General features: G+C 40.3%; 1 protein-coding gene across 3 annotated transcripts in view; it reads left to right on the top strand.

The window, feature by feature from the left end:
* CD109 (CD109 molecule) overlaps positions 1-26,213 on the top strand; it is a 113,910-nt gene that overhangs the window by 39,804 nt on the left and 47,893 nt on the right. For 2 of the 3 annotated variants that reach the window (XM_074368737.1, XM_074368735.1), the window contains exons 6-17: positions 103-142; positions 2,905-2,989; positions 9,582-9,678; positions 9,948-10,110; positions 10,768-10,877; positions 13,051-13,281; positions 14,106-14,207; positions 14,295-14,357; positions 15,096-15,272; positions 17,915-18,067; positions 23,328-23,402; positions 23,933-23,993. In XM_074368737.1, the coding sequence (XP_074224838.1) occupies positions 103-142; positions 2,905-2,989; positions 9,582-9,678; positions 9,948-10,110; positions 10,768-10,877; positions 13,051-13,281; positions 14,106-14,207; positions 14,295-14,357; positions 15,096-15,272; positions 17,915-18,067; positions 23,328-23,402; positions 23,933-23,993 (1,357 nt within the window). The remainder of the gene's footprint in view (positions 1-102; positions 143-2,904; positions 2,990-9,581; positions 9,679-9,947; positions 10,111-10,767; positions 10,878-13,050; positions 13,282-14,105; positions 14,208-14,294; positions 14,358-15,095; positions 15,273-17,914; positions 18,068-23,327; positions 23,403-23,932; positions 23,994-26,213) is intronic. The other variant, XM_074368736.1, reaches the window with a different exon arrangement.

Below are 26,213 nucleotides of genomic sequence, written 5' to 3'. Positions count from 1 at the left end.
ACTTTTTTTTCTAGATGTCTTTGTGAGGTAAGTAAGCAAGTAAAATAATTAGAGAAGAATTCTTATGTTTTCTTGTCTTTTTTTTTTTCTTCCTCCCAATAGGACCAGACATACTATCAGTCATTTCAGGTTTCAGAATATGGTAAGAGTTTTTCAACTTATTTTGAAAGAAAACACATTGATTACTTTCCATAGAGATAAGGGAAGTTTCTAAGAGATGTATTATTTTAAAAAAAAATTCCAGTGGAGGAAAAATCCTGGTGTTTCTTATAGGTATAAATGTTTTTCTTTGTAAAAGTGAAGGTTATAAAAGGTCATTGTAATGAATAAAGTAGGAAAAAGATCACTTATAGTCCCATTATGCTAGCCATTTTCTTATGTACAATTATTATTTTTCTATTGTTTCTACAATTACTGTTTTTCCACTTTGTTGTGATTAAAAAATATTTAAAGTTTTTAAATGTTTTTTTAAAAAGCACAAGCTCAGTTATTTCCCATGTTTTTCGTTTGGTCTGCACTGGTAAGTCCTCTTCTCGCAGGTGCCACATTCATAATATTACAGTTGGAAACACGTAGATGTAAACTGTGTGACCCAACTATTTTGTTACATGAAGAGAAAGGAAAACAAACATGAAGGCATAGGAGCCCAGTATTAGTTATACTGTGAACAGCTATTTTGAGGTTGTACACAAGCTTCTGTGTCTGAATTGTGTTACTTTTTGAGACTGTGTCTCATTCAGGCAAAAGGGGCTGCACATCTCATACAGCATCGTCACAGCTAAGTCTCATGATCAACTAGAACAGGGATCAGCAAGATATTTTCCTGTGTACGTTTCCTGTCATAATATTTCATGCTCTGTGGGCCGTAGGTCTGTGTCATCACTGCTCAGCTTTGCCGTTGTAGCATGAAGCAGCCATAGACAATATATACATGACAGTGGCTGTGATTTGATACAATTTTATTTAAGGACATAGAAATCTGAATTTCATATAATTTTCATATGTCATGAAATATTCTTCTTTTGATTTTTTCCAGCCAGTTAGAAACGCAGTAACCATTCTTAGCTCGTGCTGATCACCATTTATTGGCCCCTGATCAGGAACTGTGTTGTCCAGTTCAGGGACCACTCACCACGAGTGGCTATTGGCTATTGAGCGCTTGAAATGTGGCGAGTCCAATTAGAGATGTGCTCTAAGCTTGTAAAATACCAAATTTTGAAGACGATATTAAGAAAAGAAAGAACAAAAGCTCATTAATAATAATTATTTATATTGATTACTTGTCAAAATGATAATATTTTGGATGTATCGGGTTAAGTAAAATGTTACGAAAATGAATTTCACCTGTTTCTTTTTACTTTTTAAATGTGGCTAGTAGAAATTTAAAACTACACCATGCAACTCACATTTGGTTTCTTTTGGACGACACTGATCTAAAGGAGTAAATTAGAGGTGACCAAGGTTTTAACAGGCTGTCTTCATTTCACGTAAGGGTGGTGCAGGTGGCTGTATGTTGTTGAATGGGGTGTAGTGGAGGAGGGGAACTGATTGCCCACGTGTGATGTTTGGGGAGGGGACATTTTAATTACCGTGTTCTAAGGAAATTCCATCTCTGGATGGTCCCTAGCTTCTGTGCAGGTGGAGGTCCTTGGAGGAGGTCAGAGTTGAGTCAGGTGGTGTTTTTGGCCCTCCAGTCCTAGACTGGTCTAGGGCCTAGGAGTATCTTGGTGCTCCAAGGGTCCTTGGCCTAGAGCTGGAGGTCGACCCTGTCCTGCTGCCTCATTGGTCGTCTTGATACTTCTCTTGTGTTAATTGAATGGTGAGATGCCTGGTTATGGAACAGATCTGTTTCATTGGTTAGAGAAGTTAAAGAAGAGGAGTATTTCTGTAGATTTCTATAGATTGTAAGGGAACAAATTTTTTTTTAATGAAGTGCTTTATGTTAAATAACATTAATATTTATAAAATATTTCCTTTCTTAGTTTTACAAAGCTGATCAAAGTAGGAGTGTCTACTTTTGGCATTGCCTTCAGGAAGCACTCTTTGGTGCACAGGAAGAGCAGCATTCCTTTGTAGCCACATCTTAGTTACTAACTAGCAGTCCAACCTTCCAGCTTCCTCTTCATAGCAATTCATTGTGTTAGACTGTCACCAGATTGACCTTTGATAGTCTCAAAGGACGAGGATTCTCTGTGACTGCGTATTTGCCACTATGCAGAAGAAGGAGAGTCTGGGGGCCTCAGGATACGCTTTTAGTAACCAAATTGGAGAAAAGTCCTAGGGAAGGGGCTGCTCAGAAGCGGCTCTTTACCAAGTGATGTGGAAGTACTTTAACAAGCAGTAAGTCCACACTAATGGGTGACAACTGAAACTTATGGTTATCAGGGGTAAAGGGGATGGGAAGGGATAACTTGGGAATTTGAAATTTGCACCTCTTGGGGAGTGATGGAAACGTTAGCTATCTTGATTGTGGTGGTGGTTTCATTGGCGTCTACATCCATCAAAATGTATCAAACTGTACATCTGAAATATATGGTTTACTGTACACCTAGAGTAAAGATGTTTAAAAAAACAAAGCCTTGTCTTTCAGCTCTTAGATGGTTTTGCATCTAGAGTTATGGGCACAGTTTAGGTTCTATCAGTGGGAAGCTTCCGCTGACACAAATGTCCACAGCAACTGGCCCCCACTGTCACTATCTAGTCACCAGCCTTGTAGGGCTTTTGATTTTCAGTGGAATAAAGTGCTTTCTGTCTATGTATTAATGTGTATTTGGAGCCTAAAAAAATCTAAGTTCAAACAGTAGCAATTATTAACTGCTTTAGAGCAATTCTAGTCTCTAGTTTGCTAAGCTGAAAATGATAGGAAAATAGATTGTTTAAAATATCCTTTCTTTTCTTTTCTAGTGTTACCAAAATTTGAAGTTGCTTTGGAGATACCATTATATTGTTCTTTAAATGCTAAGAGTTTAAATGGTACCATCACAGCAAAGTAAGTAGCCTATTTCTTTTTATGACTATAAACTGTTATGGAACTGCATGACAAAGAGCTCATTATTTACCCCAGAACATTAGCACGATGTCTTGTTTCACTTATTAAATTCCCCAGTGGATGGGAAACAAATATTTATAATAATTAAGCAGATCTTTGTACTCATTTCTCTGCTCCAAAGCTGCTCCAGTCCTAAAAGGCTAGTGTCTTTCCAAGAGTCATCAAAAGAGTTACAGTATAGATGGTGTCAGATTAAAAAGAAAGTTGTAGCTTTATTCCTTATTCAGCTGACATGGATTAAGGCAATTTACTTCTTAGATGCTAATTGTTCCCTGTCAATAATGAAGGTTGAATCTTCGGGGAGGAGTGTTGTTGCTTTATTACAGGTAGCTAATCCACATTCATCATCCATTTCAGCATCCTTGCAGAGACTTCCAGCCCACCCCGACGTGTAGTCCCTTTCATGGTTTTGATCCACTGGCTCGAACAGCAGAGCATTTTGTTTTGCTGAGGTGAAAAGCACCCTCAGAGTTTCAGACCAGTGGTCGTGGGGTTGTCCTCAAATCCAGGATTGATTTCTTTTAGCATTTAAAAAAGATTAATTTTTTTGCCCCTCCCCATCCTTTGAGATTTGGAAGGACCTGGCTGGGGCAACACTTAGGACTTGAGCCCATCCTCGTGTACCTGTCAGTGGGCTGGAGTGGGCCTGGGTGGCTAAGCCTCCTCAGGAGAGCAGCCTGCAGGCTGGGGGCGGACCCACATCTCTGAGAGGACCTTTCCTGGCTCAGCTGGCCCTCCCCTTCCAGACCAGAGAAGGTCTTGCCCTGGGATCCAGTAGACCTCACCACGCTCCCTGGTGCCCTCCACAGCCCCTTTGGAGAGGTGCTTGCTTTTCCCTCCCAAGGAAGGGTATTTGTAGTGTTTATTATATTTTTTAATTGAAGTATAGGCAGTTAACAATGTGTCTTTTCTGGTATACAGCATAATGTCCCAGTCATGCGTATATACATGTGCATGTATATATATGTATATTCATTTTCATATTCTTTTTCATTAAGGGTTATTACAAGATACTGAATACAGTTCCCTGTGCTATATAGAAACAATTTTTTTAAAATCTATTTTTATATATAGTGGTTAACATTTGCAAATCTCAGACTCCCAAATTTGTCCCCTCCCACCTCCTTTCCCCTGGTAACCATAAGACTGTTTACTATGTTTGCAAGTCTGTTTCTGTTTTGTAGATGAGCTCTTTTCTTTCTTTCTTTTTTTAGACTTCATATATGAGTGATATCATATGGTATTTTTCTTTCTCTTTCTGGCTTACTTCACTTAGAATGACGATCCCCAGATCCATCCATGTTGCTGCACCTGCCATTGTTTTATTCTTTTCTTTTATCACTGAGTAATATTCCATTATATAAATATACCACAACTTCTTTATCCAGTCATCTCTCTATGGACATTTAGGTTGCTTCCATGTCTTGGCTATTGTATATAGTGCTACATTTTTTATGTGTCATTATGTCAGTGCTTTGGTTTCCGAAATTTATTTAGTTTCAGACTTTATTTGTAATAGCTGGTAAAAACTAGACCCCATCTCACCACTGTCTCATCACAATATTCCTCTCCTGGCGAGGGTGTGTGGCCAGTGGTGGGCAGTACGTCTCCTGGTAGAAACAGTCCACACACCAGGACATTTGAAGATGCCTGCTTTAGGTTCTATTTAGCAAAAAAAAATCATGTGAAACCCCTGTGACGCGAAGGCAAAAACATGTCTGCGATTTGTATACCAAGTTAATTCAACTAAGAGGTTACTTCCAATGTGAATTTGGGTACTGTGGCTGGATTTAGAAACACATAAATGCCTTTTTTTCTCCCACGTAATTATTATCCTGCCCTTGATCTTAGCTGAAGGTTAAGCATTCTGTCTGTTTTGAGTTCTTTGGCAAATGTATAAAACTTAGTGACTGCAAAGCCATATAAACCATCAATGTCCACATGGATAATGTTGAAAGTGGATACTTTCTTTTCTTCTATTTTAGTTTTTGGGGTGGGCCAGGGATTTAATACGACCAGTTAAAATGGTGATCCTTAAATTCTGGTAGCTGTCTAGGAAATTTAATATATACTAAATTTCAGGGGGTGTGGTTCCCCTGCAGCCGCAGCAGCTTAGGCAGCTTCCTCCCACCAGCCTAGGGAACCCTTGTAGTTTCATCCTGATTCCCATTTGTGGAGATACTTTGAGATACTGTTGGCTGAGAATGACTTGGCAGCTGTGATGGCCCCCTGGCATTTCTTTAGTGCTCAACACATTGTATTTGTAACATTTTCCTTAGTATGTGTATCTGTCAAGGTTCAAGCAGAGAAGCAGAATCAGCAGGAGATACATATTAAGAGATTTATTGTGAGAAATTGACTTGATTGTGAGGGCTAACAAGTCCAAAATCTGCAGGGAAGGTAGTTAGGAAAGGCGGGCTGGGACAATCAGCTACTGATGTTACTATTTACGAGCAGAGTTTCTTCCTGTTCAGGGAAGTCTCAGCTCCGCTTTTAGGGCCTTTCAACTGATTGAATCAGGTCAGTCAGATCATCTAGGATCATCCTCTTAAAAGTCCACTGAGTATGGCTTGAACACACCTATAAAATACCTTCCCCTCAACACCTAGATTAGTGTTTAAGTGTTTAGGGACTTCAGCTTAGTGAAATTGACATATCAGGAAGACCATCTTAGTGTTTGGTTTGTCAGCTGTAGATAGTGAGTTTCCTCGTTGCCATTTAAATTTCTCAGATCGTGCTAGTTTCTGATAATGCACCCTACCTTGGAGATCGTGGGTTGAGTCCCAGCCACTGCAGTAAAGCAAATATCACAGTAAAGCAAGTCACGTGAAGTTTTTTGGTTTCCCAGGGCATGTAGAAATTATGTGTCTACTGTACTGTAGTCTGTTCAGTGTGCAGTAGCATTATGTCTAAAAAAACCAATGGCCCTTCCTTGATTAAAAAACACTTTATTGCTAAAAAATGCTGACTACCATCTGAGTGTTTGAGTCATAACTTTTTTTCTAGTAGCAACACCAAAGTTTGCTGATCACAAGTCACCATAACAGTTATAATAATGAAAAAGCTTGAAATATTGTAAGAATTACTGAAATGTATCAGAAAGACACAAATTGAGCAAATGCTGATAGACTTCCTCCTTGCAGGGTTGCCACAAATCTTCAACTGATTAAAAAACTCAAGTGTCCATGAAGTGCAATAAAGCAAAGCACAGTAGAATGAGGTCGACCTGTAGTCCATTCCCAATACTTCCTTCCTATCAAAGCTCCTTCTTTCAGACTTCAGTTGCGCAGGGATAACGTCCACAGTGGTGGCAAGGGAAGGTGATTCTGTCCCAGGGCAGCGAGATCTTGTGTGTGTATCTAGGTGAGTCACTCCTGACACCACACAGCTGAGGACTTTTCCCCCAGAGGCCTGTGGTTAAACATTCCTCCTCCACCCCAGCTTTCATGCGTTCTGAGCCTACCAGTAAGTTTCAGGAGGGTTTGGTTTTATTCAGATTGCAGATATAATTTACAACTTGACAACAGGTTCAGGAAATCTTTTCACTAGCAAGGTCTTTTATCAGTCTCTAGGAAGCTGCACAGACCTGTTCTGTAAACCCTGCGTCCTGGGGAAGATGGAGGTGATGCTGATGACAGTGGCCGTCATTGCCTTGTGTCTGTCTTAGACCGTCTAACCTCGCTTCAGGCTGATCCTTCCACTTGGGTCTTGGCTTCAGTCTCTTGTCCGAGAATCCTAGTCCCACATTCCCTCTCACCTGTGTCTCCGCTGCTTCTGTTTGTTACTTTGGGGGTGGCTTCACTGTGGTTCAACATTTCTATCATTAAAGGAAGCAACGCTCCCTTGACCTTCATGCCTCCTTCAGCCGCTGCCCTTTCTCCCCTCCTCCCAGAGTTGCAGCTGCATTTTCCACTTCTTCACATCTCTTCCATCTTTAGCCCCCTCCGTTCTGCCTTATCCCCTCACCATGCTGTTGAAACAAAACCGCTGTCCCCAGGACACAAAGACCTCCTTCTTGCCTAACCTTGGGGGGGCTTTCTTGGGCTTTTACAGCTTTTGCCCCCCTCTACAGCATCGGATATTGCTCTCCCACTTTCCTCCTGATTTTCCTCTTTTTACTTTAGTAACTCCTTTAAGACTCTTTGCCAGCAGCTCCTTTCTGTCCATATTGTAAATGTTCTTGTTCCTTAGAGCTCCATCTTTGGCTCTCTTCTCTTTTTCTTTTCTTTTCTTTTTTTAACATTTCTCAGAGTTTTCTTCTTTGTGGCTAGGGAATCTGCTACTGTTTATATAATTTGATGAAACCTAACTCCATATCACCAGCCCACATTTCTAGCTTGCCCATCGGATCCTCGTGTCTTGCTGCCCACTGGACATTGCCCATTGGACATCCCACAGAGACTTTAAATAGTCAACTTCCCCCAGACCTGGTTTTCTCTGCTTCCCTCTCTTGGTGGCCCGCACCATCATCTCTTTAGCCGCTCATGTCAGCTGTACTCACCCGACTCCCTCAACCCCTATAGAGCAAACCAACACCCAGTGCAGGCAAGCATCCGGTCCAGCTTTGTCTCCTTAATGTCTCTCAAGTCCATTCTCTTTTCTCCACTGCTGCTTCCTTGATTCAGGCCAATGTCAGCTTTCTCTCCTCGACTGCTGTTGTGGTTTCTTAAAAGTTCTTCCTGACTCCATTTTCACCCTATTCAATCTTTTCTCTGCTTTGCATCCAGGCTTGTTTCCTCTTTTTCTTCTTCTTTTCTCCTCCTCGTCCTCGACCCCACTCTTTCTTTTCTTCTTTGACTAAAAGGCCAATCTAATCTTATGGCTCTTTTGCATGAACATTTTCAGACCATTGCCCTGAGAGTGAAGTTCAGAACTTTCAGTATATCTTCCAGAATTCTTTTCTTATTTCATGTCTTTTGAAACATGTCCCGGAATAGCTTTGATTTGCTTTTTTAAAAGTTGTTGAGCTATTATTTTCTGAATGATTAGTTTATCCCCCGAATTTCCAGATTCTATTTAGGACCATGACTGTCAGTGTCCTTGTTTCTTGATTAGTGTAATCAGCTTGGGGCTTGGAAAGCAAAATCTGCTTCACATTTAATAAAAATTAAAAATATTTTTGCCTGAGAATACTTTAAATTTTGTATAGGTTTTCAAGCTCTCAAATACAGTATCATGTGATATAAGTTGAAATACAGTGTTCTGGTGTTTTAGTTTTGCATTTGTTTAATCTTTGACAAGATACAAGCACTGGTAGGTTTTGAGGACTCTTGAATGAATGAATGTGATGCTGACGTTGCTAACCAGGGTTTCTACTAACTTTACTGTTTTTACTTGGAAGGGTGGTATGTTTGAAGATAGATTGCCTTCTTCTCTTTAATTTGGAATGTGCTATATTTTACCATTAGGTTTTTGAGTTGAGTTCATCCAGATGCAGGGGAGGGGGGCTGTTTCTGTTTTCAACTAATGGATTCAGGAAGCAGGAGTTTACTGTCAGATTTATAGAGCACAAAGTAAAAAAGCTTCCACGTCTGGCTTAGCATTTCACAATAGAAATGGAAGGATCCCAGGAAATGCATTGAGAAAAGGCTTTCTGACAGTAAAATAGTCTGCCAAAGATTGTCTCTCCTTCACACAAAAAGACTGTCCCATCATGAGAAAGGATAAAGCTAATACCTAGAATGCAAAGCAGCAGAGCTGAGATTTGACTCAAGGAGTTAATGTTGGTGCGATGGATTTAAAAAGTTACTCTTCTTTTAAGTTTCTCTGCAAAAAGTGAATTTTTAGTAGCCATGAGCACAGTTGGTGCCCTGGCGTGTTTGGTCTAATAAACCCAGCTGGTTAATGTTGGAACATGCAGCAGTGGCCATGGTGAATGCAGTTTCAATGAACACTTACAACTTTCTGACTCATAGGCGTAGAAAACAAACTTGTGGTTACCGGAGGGGAAAGGGGGTGGGAAGGGATAAATTGGGAGTTTGCGATTTGCAGATATTAACTACTGTATATAAAACAGATAAACAGCAATGGCCTAATGTACAGCACAGGGAATGATATATATTCAATACCTTGTAATAACCTATAATGAAAAAGAATATGAAAAGAAATATTTATGTGAATAAGTGAATCATTATGCTGTACACTAGAAATTAATGCAACATTGCAAATCAACTACACTTCAATTGAAAAAACATTCAAAAGCTTCAGAGTCTCCTGGGCATGCAGTTAATGGGCCAATCCAGTTATCTAGGAAGGAAAGATTTTCATAATCTTTTAAAAATCTTTTGACAAGAAACTGTCACTTCCAGTTATGACCAGATTTCCTCTGGGCTCTGTAGAGGCTGGGTCAAGCGTGGGTTATGAATTGTTTTGAGGTATTGCAGTTGAGAGTCTTCCCATTTTGGAGACTTAATTTCAAGGATTACCATTTATTAAGGACATTCCTGACTATGCTTTCAGTTTAAAAAATGTGTAGTAAGAGTGTGTTTTTGATATAATTCTTTCATGTTAAGCCCCATTTGTTATTTTCCAGGTATACGTATGGGAAGCCAGTGAAAGGAGATGTCACACTTACATTTTTACCTTTATCCTTTTGGGGTGTGAAAAAAAATATTACAAAAACATTTAAGGTAAGTCAAGAATGTCTTGCAACTTGTAATCGGGAAAAACTGTAAGTATACTTTTTCTAGAAAAAAAAGATTTGGTACTGAATTAAGGAAAGTTGAGTGTAAGAAGCTCAAGATCTTGCTAGCATCAGGCAAGTGAGAATGTACCCATTTGTTAAAATAATGAAAATGGAAACAGAGCCATTGTATCATTGTGACTTAGGTTGAGTTTTATCTCTCAGATCTGAATTGCTAAAGTGAAGAATGCAATTGAAATTTTTTTAACCAACCAGATAAATGGCTCTGCAAACTTCTCTTTCAATGAAGAAGAGATGAAAACGGTCATGGATTTTTTGGATGAGCCTCTTGAACACGTGTATCCGTCTCCTGGGCCAGTAGAAGTTTTAGCCACGGTGACAGAATCACTCACAGGTCGGCAGACGTGGAAAAGTGCAGGTAGAGACAATTGTGTGCTGCTGCTCCATCATCTTCCCCATGGTAGCTGGCACGTTCCTGTGAGGCCGTCGCTGCCTAAGGATGCTGTTTAATGCTGATGTTGCCATGACTATTAGTCTAACTTGCAGAATGTGTTCATAATGAAGGGAGACTTTACTTTCTTTGGAATTCTGTACTTCAGCCATGTGTGATAGGTATTCATAAGCTTTTTTTTCCAACCTGAAAACCACATGGAAAGGGTACATTTTCAGCTGACTAACCATCCTCTTTGCCTTTTTTATATAACATCTTCTGAAATCTCACTAGTTCCTAGGCAATTTTCTCTTTTAGTAATAAAATAAAGGCTAATTCCTTGGATCTTCCAGTTGCTATTTTAATAGGTTTCACCAGTCCCTGAAAGAGTGAAAGGACGATTGTGTCAGTGGCCTGAATGTGTGGGGCACGTGTCATTGATGGGGGGGTCAGTAGTGGTGCTCAGAAGGGACCCACAGAGGACAGAATAGACCTGATGGTCCTCTTACTGCCCAAGCCAGAGAGGCTCTTGTGTCTTGAGATCCTAACCAGTTTGAGAAGTAGTGCTGATGGGGAGGTTTGGTGGATAGGAGCTGTTGGTAAAGTATTACTTTTACTTTCTAAAAGGTGCAATTTCCCAAACAGGTATCTCAAGAAATGCAAGCTCCAATGTATTTTTCAAACAACATGATTACATCATTGAATTTTTTGATTATGCTACGATCTTGAAGCCATCTCTCAACTTCACGGCCACTGTGAGTTGGCGTATTTCTTAATGTTCTAAAGCAGTAAGTTTAGTTTAGTGAAACAGAATGGGAAATGGTATTTTCAGTGCTTTTCAAAAAGTTTATGCACGAAGTAGATAACTTTCCCGCTTTAGATACATGAGGCATGTGGAATTGTTTCCAAATGACCCTTATCTACTTTGTCCAAAAAGTATTTTCCAAAAAAATTTTCCTCAGAATATATTTAATAAGCAGTTGAAGTTAGATTCGGATTACAACTGTGAAGTTTTGTAAAAGAATTAGAAGCTAGTCAAAAATTTTTAATTTCAATTTGACTTTTATAATGACTAATTTTACTTCTAGCAAAGGTGTAGCATTAAAAATTATCAGCACATCTACTCACTTATTGAGAGAATATTGAATTACCATTTATTACCCACGTGAATTCTGACTGTGAGCAGGGCGTGCTGCTGGGAGGGGCTCTGAGACCTAATAGATACCCAAGTGTGACTCAGGGCAGGAAAAGAGCCACGTCATGAGTACATTTCTATAGGGATTTAAAACAGGTGCTGCCTTTTCCTGCAAAGGGCTAGATGTAAGTATTTTTAGCTCTGTGGCCATTGGTCTAGGTCCCCACTGTGCAGCTCTGACACTGTTGGGTGAAGCAGCCCCTGCAGCTTGGTAGCCAAGTCAGGGTGACTGCTTCTCCATAAACCTTCTTCACAAAGAGGCTGGATTTGGCCTCCTTGACTGGCATAGCTTGCTGACCCCTGGTTTAAAGAAAGGAGGGATCACTGCTTATTGAATAGATGGAGAGAACATTTATAGTTTCCATGTTGGTGTATCTGTGGAGATTTGGGGACAGGGATGCGCTCAGAGAGGGCATGCAAGCTGTGTTCTCCTTTCCTCATACCTTGTTTGCCCTGAGCATCTCTTCCCTTTGGCTCAATATCCTTTTATAATAAACCAGTGATATAGTCAGGGGGGAAGAATGTTTTAGAGAGCTCTTGATTTTAATAATCTTATAATTTAGACAGTTGGGAAAGGTAAGTTAAAAAAAAACAAAAACAACTTGAGGTTGCAAATGGTAATTTCCAAATGAATAGAGGGAAACAATGAGAGTTCAGGGAGGGAGGGCTGGCTTTGGGATGGGGTGGGGGGTCATTCAGGGAAGCTTTCTGGAAGGGGAAGGTTTAGGCTATTTGTGAAAAGATCAGTCGTATTTTCAGTGTTGGGATGTGTGAGTTGGAGGTGGGGAACCAGATGAGCTGAGACAGAGGTGAGCACTTCGGTTGGCGAGTTCAGGGTGCATACAGGTGACAGCGACTGGGCCAGGGCAGTGGCAGCAGAGAGCTGGTGTTTCCTGTCCAGGAGGGGTCAGAGGGAAGACAGGAGGTGGAGCTTGGGGAGTTTGCCAAGAGTCCTCAGGGTCTCTCCTGTTGTTTAGCTTTATGCTGTAGGCAGTGAAGAGCCTAGAGCCTAGAGCCTTAATGAACGTTGGAGGGGTGGTTCAAAAGCAGTGTCATGGTGGGGGGACTGGGGAATCTGTGTCCTGGAGGATGGCAGCAGCCTGGGCATGAGGCAGCGAGGAGTCTCCTGGTGGAGGAAGTCGGGGGAGAAGATGTCAGAGACCTACAAGACTTGGTGCTCATTGGGTGTGAAAAGTGGGAAGAGGGAGGGGAAATTCAGAGATGGTAAGTTTGGCTGAATTGTGGTATGAGCGAAGATAGGCAGGGCAAGATGGTTTTTCAGTTTTAGATGTATTGAATTTGAGATGTCAGGGATATACTAGCAGAAGTTTCCTGCAGCGGATTGGAGGTGTGGAGTGTCAACTCCAGAGCCAGGTCAGGAGTGCTGAGACCTTTGGGGATAACTGATAATGAAGCTTGACAATTTCTCACATTTAGGGAGAGGAAAGGGGAACCAGAAAGTCATTGCGAGGATGTAGACAGAGGGGTATAAGTGAAGGAGTTTATTGTGGAGCCATGGAAGACAAAAGAAGCCATAATATCAAGAAGCGAGTGGTCAGTGGAGTTGAATGCCGCCTTAGAGAGACCACTTAATCTGGAAGTTAGGGTGCAACCAACGATTTTTGAGAGTTCAGTTTCATGAGAACAGCACAGATGGGGACTGGATTCAAAGAAACTTCCATTCTTTGCTTCTATTGTTCATCTGATTTTAAAATGTTTCCTTTTGACCTTAGGTGAAGGTAACCCGTTCTGATGGCCATCAACTGACTCCTGAAGAAAGAAGCAATCATGTAGTCATAACGGTGACACAGAGAAACTATACTGAGAAACTGTACTGGAGCAGATGGGACAGGACAGATCAGGAAGTAGGGACTGTCCAGGTCACAAATCATACTGTCCCGCAAAATGGAATCTTCAAGATTGAATTCCGAATCCTGGACGATTGCAGTGAGCTGCAATTGAAGGTGCCGTCCGTTTTCCATCATTACGTTACTGCAACAGCAGCATTCAAATTGTCGTCTTGTGCTAGGCACTCGGTCTGTTGGGAGGTCAAAGTGCACAGGAAGTGGACACATAGTTTTATTGGAAAGAACGGGGGAAATGGTTAAAAGTGATTTAATGACAGTGGCTGAGAGTGAGACCGAAGGCTTCCTTGTAAATTCATTTTGAAGAGCACAGTAAAAGAGAGATCTGAAGACAGGGTGGAGAAGCTCCCCAGACTCCCAGTGTAGGTGATTTTCAATCATGTGAAATTGTATTTTGGCAGGAGCTGAAATGAAAAGGGAAAATATTTTTTAGCGCTTGTACTCCTATGCTGGTCTGAGACTCCCCAGCCATTTCTCCTACTTTTCTGGTGGTCACTCGGCCCTGCCACAGCTGTGGCTTTGAGTTTTACTCTCACCAGTGGAGGACCGAGTGAGCCAGTGTGACTTCCTGCTTGTAGATGAGCTCTGTGTTTTGGGGAGAGGGAAGGATTCCTTTTTCATCTTGCCCTCTCTCCTCAGAGTGTGTTTCCTGGTACTAAGCCTTTGTTTCTGAAATAAGTTAGGACTGTGTTTTTTGCCTTTTACTTGATGGTGATGAAGACCATCTTAGACAGTTTACATCTCTCACTTTGTTTATAGTGTAAGCTGTAAAATGATGACGAGCCAATGTCTGGGGAATGTGTTTGTCTTGCATGAAAGAAGAGTGAAAGTGAATTTGCCTTTCCATGATTGTTTAGCAGGTAACATTTTCTCCAAGGGTTTGTAAAGATGAAAGTTTATGGCTCCCCTGTCTTTTGTTCTAGGCCTCTTTTCTGGATAGTGTGGATAGCATCGCAGTTCACGGCATGTTTAAGTCTCCTAGTAAAACATACATCCAGCTAAAAACAAGAGATGAGAATATAAAGGTAATGCTTACAGTTTCTTGATAATGACAATGTAATTGGACCATCTTGCCATTGATGTGTGCGTATTAATTAAATGCTTTTTTCTAGGTGGGATCACCTTTTGAGTTGGTGGTTAGTGGCAACAAGCAATTGAAGGAGTTAAGCTACATGGTAATCTCTTATAGAATCTAAATCTATGATCCATTACAGGACCTTCTTAAATAATGTCTACCTTATATCTAAACTAAACTCAATGCTTTTTAAAATTCAGCCTCACACCTTGTTAGCCTCTCTTTTTTATATTGAAATCAAACTATGTTTTTTGCTTTCTTCACCTACGTTTGCATTTCCAATTTAAGATGGATAATGAAATCTTGCATTATGTGTAAAATTTAAATTTCTGTGAGATAAGACACACACATTCATTGTGGAAAACTATAAAATAGAAGAAAAACAGAGGGGAGGGTATAGCTCAAGTGGTAGAGGGCATTCTTACCATGCACAAGGTCCTGGGTTCAATCCCCAGCACTTCCTCTAAAAATAAATAAATAAATCTAATTACCTCCTCCCCCAAATAATAATTAAAACAATTTAAAAAAAAGAAAAACAAAAATAAAATAAAAATTACTACTCTCCCAATGGTGCTCTCCATTCCTTCCACTTAGATTCTCGACTGTCAAGCTGCTGTTGCCTCAATTATTTTTATTGTTTTATTTTATCCTTTTGTAATTACCAACTTATACTCTCTGTGTTGATCAGGGAGGGTTTTTTTTTTTTTGCATTCAAAAAGTTTTGAAGTAGGTTGAAGTCAAGGATTTGTGTATATGCTCAAAATTATGATCAGTCAGCTGCCCTTGAGATTGTCACTCGCTTTAGCATAAAATGAGACTCATCTACTGTTCTTTTCAGGTGGTGTCCAGGGGACAGTTGGTGGCTGTAGGCAAGCAAAATTCAACAACCTTCTCCTTAACACCAGAAAATTCTTGGGCTCCAAAAGCCTGCATCATTGTGTATTACATTGAAGATGATGGGGAAATTATAAATGATGTTCTCAGAATTCCTGTTCAGCTTGTTTTTAAAAATAAGGTAACATTTGCGGTAATGATGTTTAAAAGAAAACTTGCTATTAGTGAAATCTGAGAAATGTAATCCTTCTTTAGAAAAGTACCATTAAACTAAATTTTTAGAAATTTATATTCATTTCTAGAATTACGGATAAACCTCTTCATATTTAATTATTATATATACCTTCTTCACATATGGAATTATTGGACACTGTGAGTCTTTGTAAGCTATGATTCTTGGCTTTAGACTTAAATGCAAATCAATGGAGCTCTTTCAGGATTTCCCAAACGGTGGTGTCAGTGTTGTGTTGCATGGAACTCCAGTGGCAATCTGGAATCTGTGTGGTGTTGACACCGGTGTGGGAGTGAAGTGAAGGAGGGAGTGAGGCCGTCTGCAGTGAGGTGTGGAAGCAGAGCTGGGCTTCATTTATTCATTTCATAGCCTGGAAACTAACCCAGGACAAATTTACAGTGAGCCTGACTACTTTGCATGTGGAGATCCGTGTGGAATTTGGTCTCCAAACGCAGCAGTGATTTTTATAACCTAAGGTGTATAGCTTGTGTAGGAAACCCCTTTAGGCCCCAGCTCTGAGAAGCCACCATTGCAAGACTGACACGTGGAGGTGAATGATCTCATTCATATTGAACTGAGCCATCGTTCTCACTAAAAGCTGCTGCCTTCTCAGGAGCTCTGAAGCAAAATAATCATTATTTTAAGGTAGTGATTGCAGAATGTATTTCTTTTGATAGCATTTTTCCCCTTAATTCATTAAAATTTTGAGACATAGCAGTCACCATCCATGCCTTCTTTTGTTGAGAACTGTCACCTCTAACTTTGACTGTCAAAATATAATACAAATTTTCTGTCTTATGAAAATAATTTTGTAAAAGACAATGCTATACTCTGTTAGTTTCAGAGCACTATTTTTGACTTCTAGTGACTCCATTAATCCCCTGATAAAGGTGAATTTTAAAGTAGAAGTAAGGCTTAAATACGGAGTAGGGAGGCACAGATCTCTGAACATGAGTCCCAGTTCTAAAAAAAAGTTGCAGTGTAAAAAGGTCTTCTGCTTTGAGGAAGCAGAGTGTGTAAATAACATACTTCCAAGGAATATCTTAGGTCTGAGGGATGAGAAATTAGTTTCAGTTGTGTTTGCAAAGATAATTCTTCCTCTGATTTTTATATGATCATGTTTACCCTGTTTTACTCCCAAAGGAATTATGTATTTGGAAATAAAATAGGTTTAAGCACGAGAAAATTAGTTAATCTTTGTGGATGTTCAATAATGACTGGGATCAGTGAGTGAAATGTGGAAGGGGCATGGGATGTAAGTTTAGAAGTCATCCACACAGAAGTGCAGGTTGGAGCCATGGGGTCCCTGAAGTGCAGAGTAAAGAGTGAGAAGTTCAAGGTTTGACTGTGATGCTCCCCCTGCCTGCTCCACCCTTGTTTGAGGTGTAAGCTAAGAAAAGTAAACCAGGGGTACAGTGGCTCAAGAGGCATATCAAAGAAAAATGACATCGGACAAGTTCAACAGGCATGGGAAGACTTTATTCAAGACAGTTGCAGCAGAGGAGCGAGACTGAACTCAACTCCACTGAAACTGAAGGCAGGAGGAAAAGAACTGGAGGACACTAGGGCGGAGCTGTCAGTGTGATCAGACTATGTGTTTCCCAGCTGGCATTTGTCCATTATGCTCGTCTGGGCCCCTAAAGCCTGGGAGATCCATCAGGGTTCTTTCTGGATGATCACACTTCAAAAGGATGGCTCCCAGGTCCTTGAGAATGACATGACTGCTTGTCAAACTGGCAGGAGGCTGGGTGAAGATTTACATCTCAAAGGGCAGAGAAAAAATTTACAACTGCAGGCTTTCTACTCGGGGACTTAGCCACAGGAAGAAGCTAAAGTTCAGGTAAGCTGAGGGGAACATTTAAAACCATCTTGGTCAGGTTGTAAGGTCACTGGGGCAGTGAAATGTTGAAACTGAGCCGGACAAGATGAACGTTCCTAATAGGAAGGGGCCTCATGACATAGCCATTCAGTTCAGCTGTGACGAGAGGCTTGGCCCTCTTTAAGAAGCAGGAGGACCTTAGCACTGTGCTTTGCTGAGTGTCATGACAGAAGCAGCCTTGGAGACAGAGCACGGGGCCTGCCTGGGGTCTGGTCTGAATGTCTCCTCCCTTGGGAAGACCCCCCACCCCAGCCCAGGCAGTTCTGTGAGTCCCCAGGGCGCTCACCTGCATGCACTCACTTCCGAGTCCAGGTGGCCAACGTGCAGACGTCTGCAGTGTCTTTTGTCCTCCCTGTCCCCTCTCTTGGATATTGGCCCTCCCCAGCTAAGCCAGATGCTATCTTCTCTTCAGCACTGGCTGCAGGCGGGGTGAGAGATGGAAAAAGGGAAGAAAGGTAGAGAAGGGAAGGAAAATTCTGATTTTTGCCACCGTGAGAGGTTCTTTGACTTGCAAACACTGTGGGGGCAAAGTTTCTTTTTACTCCTTTCCCTAGAGAAGGCTTATGTATGGCTTTAGAATGGTCCCCAAGCCAAGGCAAATGTAGAATCTTCGCTAGATTTTGTCATTGATCTGCTATGGATAAGATATGTAAGAAATGTGTTAAAAAAAAGAAAAGTACAATATGTCAATCCTGTTTTCTCCCTTTCTCAGATACAGCTGTTTTGGAGTAAAGCTAATGCTGAACCGTCTGAGAAAGTCTCTCTGCGGATCTCTGTGACACAGCCAGGCTCAGCAGTCGGGATTGTAGCTGTCGACAAAAGTGTGAATCTGCTGAATGTCTCAAATGATATCACAATGGAAAATGTGAGTTCAGCTGTTTTTGTCATTACAAAAACACACGTTAAAAGAGAAAAAAAAAAACTTTATTGCGTTACCATAGTATCTAAAGTAAATTTCACGAGATCCTTTTGAAGTATAAGTCAGTAGCCAGAGAAGCTTTGGGATGAAAAGGATCTGCGTTCCAGTTGTTATGGAGACAAAAGGCTGTTGTGGGCAGGTGTGTTTACTGTCCTCCATGCGAAATGCCACCTCGAGTTTTCCCTCATCTTCATACTGTATTTTAACTGAAAACTCTTGAGAAAGTACTAGGAAATAAACCTGCGCAATTCTGAATGACACTGAAGAGAGCTCTGAGTAGTTTTGAGGTACTTCCTATTTTGGTTGTACAGAATGGTTGTAATTACAGTCCCTGTTGAATCAGGAATTTGCTGTATGTTGAGGGAGTGAAATCACGTTCGTCTGCAGAAAACGTACAAACGAGAAACATGTGAACATCTAGTGTCACGTTAGCTGATCCCCACTCACTAGTCATTTCATTTTTAGTTGTGAGTCCTTGATAAAGCCACGTAGCCATTGTCCGTTGAAACCTATGGTCACTGATTGATTAAGCACAGTGATTAACAACATGTCAGGAAGAGAAATGTATTTGTTTAGGCTAATTTGGTCATCCTGTTGTAAAATTAATTATACATATTTCTTCAGTCTATCCAGTTAATTTTTCTTAGCCCTCCACCTTTTTTTTTAAACTCCTTAAAAACCATTTGGTCACTTTTTTTCTCTCGACTTCACTTAAGAGAAATGAATTCACATTATTCTAAAAAGTCTGTGGCATTTTGCATTTGATTTAGCTGAATATAGTATCTCTCATTTTACAACTTGCTGAATACAGTGTCTCTCGTTTTACAACATTTTACAAATATCTTAATAAATAATATTATTTTACCTTCTCTCTCTCTATATGTGTACACACAAACACACAGACGTGCTCTCTCTGTGTCTCTATCTTCATATCTCACTATACATTTATGTTGAATTTTGTCAGATACTAAGATTGCTATTCCAGCTTTCTTTTGATTCACACTTGACTGATATATTTTTCCATCTTTTTATTTTCAACCTTTTGTAAGTTTTTGTTTTAAGTATACCTTGTAGATAGCATATTATTTTATTTTGCTTTTTAAAAATCGAATCTGATGGTCAGTATCCTTTAATAAGCTTATTTAACCCATTTACAAGTATAGTAATTCTTGTTGTAATTAGGACTTATTTCTGCTTTTTTATTTCATATTTATACATTTAGACTATTCCCTTTTTATTTCTTTTTAGTCTTCTTCTTTCCGTGGTTTGGAAGTTATACATTCTATTTTTATTCCCATTATAGATGCCCTGAACTCATGAACTGTGCACATATTTATTTATCTATGTTGATTTCTTAAGGTTACCAGCATGTGTGTCTTCATCTGGCAAGACAAATGATTTAGTGTGATTTCATATTCTTGTCTCTCCCCATCTCCACCTCCTTCCCCAGCCCTGGCCACATCATGTTGCTCTTGTGCAGAACTCTAGTTCTGTGTCACGGTGGCTTGCCCTTTCAATCTGGGCCCTCCTTTTATTTTTTAATTCTAGAAATTTACATCCATTCTTTCCTCCTATATTTTCTCTTCTCTATTTTGACTTCTCTCGCTTTCTGGGGCTCTTGTTATTCAGAGTTTGGCACTTTTACTTCCTTTTTCCATATCTCTTACCTTTTTGTTTTATGTTTTTTTAATCTCTTTTTGAATTTCTTTGGGAGAGTTCCTCAGCTGACTGTTTCCGCTCACTGATCAGTCACCGTCTCTGTCTGTCTTACTTTGGTAGATGTCCTACTTTTATGCCAGCTATTATATTTTTAGTACCTGTCATTTTCACTTGGTAATTATCTTTTGTTGTTTCATATTGCTAATATTTTCCTATCTTATGTATATTTACTAGGTTTATTTTAAATTCTTGAGTGGCCTTCAGTATTTTGCTTCACATGCTGTGTGTTGTCCAGTTGAATGTCTTTTATGGAAATTACACTCTTTGGATGTCTAGTTAATTGGCAGCTACTCTGATAATGTCTGTTGGGGAAGGCTGGACACCAGGCTTCAGTCTGTATCAGTCTTGTGCGTTTAAAGAGAGAGGAGGGGGTGGAGCTTCAGGGGTAAGAGAACTACTCTTGCGCCTCCCTGTGTGCTGCACTCAGTGGTTCCCTTTTAAACTCTTAGGGAAAAGCAGCCCAGGAGGAGGCAGTCTCCTGAGGTGACGACCCAGCAGCCCTGAGGCGTTGGTGGAGGAGAGGGGAGAGAGAGAGTGCCTCAGGGCTAGGGACACGTCTGCCTGTTCCTTTGATTTCTCACACCAGAGGGGCAGAGCTGCTGACCTGGAATTACCCTGGCTGCACCGCCTGCCTGCTGCTGGCTGGTGTTGGCTGTGAAATTGCAAGAAGTGATTGTCCTGGGGCCGACCCCTGAAGAGGAGCAGGAGCAGAATTTAAAAATCTTCCTTCAGCCTGGCATCTGACTGCTGCCTCTGGCGGCCGCCTGCCACCCCCTTCCTCCAACACCCCACTTCAAGATACCCTTCCCTCTTCCTGGGGTCCTCTCGTTCTGCTCCTCCGGGTTTCTTGCTTTCTTTTATTGTTTCTCCAGAGTTGGCTCTCCAGCAGAAAGTCAGAAGCCTATTAGACCATTCTGGCTGCTTCTTTAATTTGTATGTGCTGCCCAGGGCCTCTTGAGTCCCTTGGAATCATTTAAGTGTCCTCGATCTTCCATGACAAATGGTCAGAGCCCGGCCTTCTCCTGCCGCCGCTTTGGCAGTGCCTGTTACTGAGCCAGTGAGGAAAGGAGGACTTGATTCTGCAGGAGATGCTTCTTCCTCGACAGTCTTGTTACTTCACTCCTGAGTGTCAGCAGAGGCCCTCGGGCACCCGCGGGTGCTCTGTGGCAGAGCTGGAGTCCCAGAGCTGAAACCATCCCCTCCGGCACACCTGGCGCTGGCTCTGTTGTCTGCAGTCAGGCTATAACTGCATTTGCTGGCTTGTTGAGATATTATGACCTTTTCTGTTTTCTGTTGTTTTCTTCTTGGTGCCTGTTCTGGCACCGTGTTTTCTTACTGTGGATGTAGGAGTGGTTATTGTTAGCATAGCAGAACCAGTGGTTTGGGTGTTTAATTTTAAACTTGGTGAGTTTTTTAAACTTTGAATCCTTCATGATTTTTATTCTGCCATTTTCTTGATTTGTTTGTTACGCTGCTAATGTAAATCAGGGAACCATATCAAAATAGTTACACCAAAGGGTATAATATCTTAACATGTTCATCACAACAGACATATATAACATAAGATTTTCCATTTTAACCATTTTTAAAAATGCAATTCAGTGGCATTAATGACCATTCATAATGTTGTACAACCATCATGACTGTGTATTTCCAGAACTTTTCATCACTCTAAACAGAGACTCAGTGACCAGGAAGCACTAACTCCCAATTCCCCCACTTCCCTTAGCAACCCTGGTCACTGCTAATCTACGTCTGTGCTGGTGAATGTGCCTATTCTAGACAACTCCTGTAAGCGAAATCATACAGTATTTGTCCTTTTGTGACTGCCTGATTTCACTTAGTATAATATTTTCAGGATTCATCTGTGTTGTAGCATATTTCAGAACTTTCTTTCTTTTTATGGCTGAATAATATTCCATTGTGTAAATAGGCCACATTTTGTTTGTTCTTCTCGTGATGGACACCGAGGTTGTTGCTGTCCTTTGGCTCTTGTGACTAATGCTGCAGGGCTCGTTGATGTACAAATACCTCCTTGAGTCCCTGTTTTCAGTTCCTTTGGAGTGGAATTGCTGAGTCATATTCTAATTCTGTGTTTGGGCCCATTTTATTCACTCTTTTAGCCTGTTTTACTCACTCTAGCTAGTAGTGAGTACTGCTCTTTAAAAACCAGCATTGTTTGCTAGAAACACTGTGGAGAAAAGGGAACCCTCCTACACTGTTGGTGGGAATGTAGTTTGGTGCAGCCATTATGGAAAACATTATGGGGATTCCTCAAAAAACTGAAAATAGACTTACCCAAAGACCCAGCAATCCCACTCCTGGGCTTATACCCAGAGAGAACTCTGGTTTGAAGACACCTGCACCCCAGTGTTCATAGCAACACTATTTACAACAGCCAAGATATGGAAACAACCTAAATGTCCATTGACAGATGACTGGATAAAGTTATGGTATATATATGGAGAGAGAGAGAAATACTACTCAACTATAAAAAAAGAATAAAATAATGCCATTTGCAGCAACATGGATGGACCTGGAGATTCTAAGTGAAATAAGCCAAAAAGAGAAAGAAAAATACCATATGATATCACTTATATGTAGAATCTAAAAAAAAAAGGCACAAATGAACTTATTTACAAAACAGAGACAGACTTACAGACATAGAAAACAAACTTAGTTATGGGGGAAAATGGAGGTGGGGAGAGTTAATTTGGGAACTCGGGGTTTATAGATACTAAACTACTGTGTATAAAACAGATGAACAACAAGGTCCTACTGCATAGCACAAGGACTGTATTCAATACTTTGTAATGACTTGTAATGAAAAAGCATGTGAAAAGGAATATATTTAAGTGTATAAAAATGAGTCACTATGCTGTATATAGAAATTAGCACAACATTGCAAATCAACTATACATCCGTTAAAAAAAGAAAGTTGAATAAAATTGCATTGCTAATGTGACACATGCAAATATCTCATTATTGAAAAGCTATCTCATTGATGTAATTTGCACCACTCTGATTATCAGAGGTAAAATTTTTTCTTATTAACAATATGCATTTCCTCTTTTGTGAATTTTCTTTATGTGTTATTTTAAAGAATTTAGTTAACTGATATTTGTCAGAATTTTTATTAACCATCAAGTTTAATCCATTTATCTTTTCCCAAAGTATGAGTCATTTTTAATGCTGATCTCTACCTGTTGGTCTCACCAGATAGTGACATATAAGTTTTCCCCTGGGCAAAACTCAACCTCACACTACTTAGGAACTCTGGATTACTGAACAGAATAAAATAAAGCTTAAATAAGTGTAATTTTGGCTGATTGAATTATAAACATGGCATTATTCCTCCATTTGTTTTATTTTCAAATTTGGTAAGCATGTGGGCTGTCTCTTATCTAAGTTACGTATAAGAAATGTTGCAGAAACAGAACACATTTATATGAGTCCATTCATTCCATGTATTTTATCTTCTCCTTAGGTGGTCCATGAATTGGAACTTTATAACACAGGATACTATTTAGGGATGTTTATGAATTCTTTTGCAGTCTTTCAGGTAGGTTTAGTTTGCTATATCACTTAAAAAGATACTAATATATTTTACTTTTGCCAACACTTTCAGAATTAATGATTTCAATTATGGTATGTTAACTCTTTATTACATATATTGCTGAAGTGCAGTGTGTTATGTAAGTGTAATTTGAGGTGGAAAGATAATCACCCTTCTGGTTTTAAAAGCAAATGAAAAATTCACTGTTAGAGAAATAATGGAATTGTCATTGAATGAATAATTTCTTTTTTTAATATCACTTTTGTTGACTTTGAAATGGCTGTTTCTGCTTGTGAGAGAGAGAATGTGTGTGTGTGTGTGTGTGTGTGTGTATGTGTCTGGGTATGAGAGAATGTATGCTCATGTATGTGCCTAAACTCTCAAAACTGAGCAGTAGTTAAAAAAAAAAGGGAAATACTTTCACATTTTGCACAAAAACAAGTGAACAAGAGTGAGTTAAGAGTATGGGTGACTATGATAATTTAGAGAACATTTAAACTTATATTTTAAAAGAAAATTAAAATTGTTCTTTCTAGGAGTGTGGCCTCTGGGTATTGACAGATGCAAACCTTGTGAAGGATGACATTGATGGTGTTTGTAAGTAAAACCTGGCAATGTGATTTAAAGTGTTTAAGTCTTTCATCTCAGGTATTAAAGTTACTTATGCAGGTCTGAGTACCTCCTGGTTGAACACGGATGCTGTGATTGTCACTTTCTGTTCTCTGATCCTACAGTCTGTGGAGTTTACTGCACTTGGAAGTACATCCGGGCCATGATGTGGAGTGTTTTTGGCTCCTGTCTAGATCTTTGTAATGAATGCTTTCCATGTGCTCTCTGTTACTTCTTGACGTGGTTTTATTTTTGGACCTATTGGAAGATCCTTTGCCTCCAATTTGTATTGCAAACTGTGCTGTTACTTTGGAATAAGACATCACACACTGAGTTCTTCCTGGGCGGGGTCACATTTGTACATCCTAGTTCCCTGGACTGGTAAGTGGAGATGACCACCTGGCTAACAATAGTGAGAGTGCTTTTAGGAAGAAGTCATGCAAAGTTTTGACTGAAGGAAATGTATCAATGAGAATGGTTAATTCTAGAAGTTGTTCTCTTTTCTTTTAGGTAAAATTATATGAATGTCATCTTGAAAGGCTCTAGAACTCTTCTAGTTTCTATCCATGAATTCCCTGATTCCGTCAGGTGTTCCCAGTTACTCCACACTGAGCCCCAGGCTCTCCAGCTTTAGGTTGGTTCTTGCCACCACTGGACAGTTGAGTGTCTGTCCTGAAATTAAAAGAACAATTTTATAAAGACTTTGTGAAGTCATGCGTATATTAAAAGACACGTGGCCCATTTATCTGTCCTCGTGTAATCATCTCTCCTAGACAGCCTTCCCACAGGCTTTTCCATTCTCTCTCTGTCAGGTTCAGCCTTTACTCACCTTGGTTCGTGTTTACTTCCCGAATCCTGATGCCCACAGCAATACTCATTCTATTCGTAGTAATATTTTTGTATCCTTTACCTTTTCTGAGAACCTTCTTCTACATTCCACTGTGGCAGAAGCTTGATACTACTCTGTGTCATGTTCCTAGAAACCTTCTCAAGTCACTGCCATGAATGTTTCTGCCTGTCTGCTGGTTCAGGGTCAGTAGGTACATAGCGTTCAGTATTTTCTTGGTGACTTCAAGATCATTGTCCAACAACCCCCGGTTAAGAGGCCCTTATCACTTAACTTTCAAACATTTCAGTTACAAATCCTTTGATCAACATTCAGGTCACCCACTTTCCCTTTCCCTCTTCCTACATCGATGACTCTCACAAAAGATTCAAAGTCTTCCTCTTGTCCTCCTGGGGGATTTGAATGTACATGTGGTTGGCCCATCTAATGTGCAGTATCCTGTGATCACCACTGTGGCAACACTGGGCACCCAGGGTCATGTTATCACCTGAGCACTACTGTACCGCTGACGTCTCAAATGCCTGTCCTCCCACCCTGTTTACGCCCTCACTCCTTCAAGTCTATTAAATGTGTCTTTGGTCTTACTAGAGAGCAGATATCCTCTTTGGTCTTGCCATCTGGTTATTCTGGGTCCTTGGCTCCTTCTGCCCCTATTTTCCTCCAGTACCTGAAGCACATGGTCAGTGAAGCTGGTAGAATTCTTCCCTAGTCCCTTGTCCTTCTATGACATCTTCCCCATGAAACCCAAGGTGGACCATCTTGACTCTTTATCTTACCCCTGTGTCTGCACCCTGATGCCCCGCAAATACCTTAAATTTGATAAATCACAAACCAAGTATAGGATCTTCTTTCTCCTTAAAGCCTTACTCTCCCCTAATATGATTTGATGGACAGGACGTAGGAACCCTGGAGTTGATGTGATTTCATATCTCTGTTACTGAAACCATCTACCCAGATGTCCAAATCAGAAACCCAGAATTCATCCTTAATCCTTTCCTCTCTCTCTCTGTCAAATGTGAAACAGCATAGTGGCTAAGAAAAGTATTTGCCAATTGTACTTCAAAAACAAATGAACAAACTAATGGAAAAAGGGATCAGATTTGTTGTTACCAGAGGTTGGGTGTGGGGGTGGGGGAGAGGGGATTGGATGAAAGTGGTCAAAATGTCAAACTTCTAGTTATGAGGCAAATGGGTACTAGGGGTGTAATGTGCAAGCTGCTGAATATAATCATGTATGTTATATGTGAAATTTGTTAAGAGAATAAATCCTCAGAGATCTCATTACAAGGAAAAATATATTTCTTTCTTTTTCTTTCATTATGTATCTATACAAGATGATGGAAACTCACTAAACTTATTGT

This window comes from Camelus bactrianus, chromosome 8, assembly GCF_048773025.1.
Source record: "Camelus bactrianus isolate YW-2024 breed Bactrian camel chromosome 8, ASM4877302v1, whole genome shotgun sequence".
NCBI lineage: Eukaryota > Metazoa > Chordata > Mammalia > Artiodactyla > Camelidae > Camelus > Camelus bactrianus.
The sequence above is the reverse complement of the archived record's forward strand: the minus strand, read 5'-3'. Positions and strand labels throughout refer to the sequence as shown.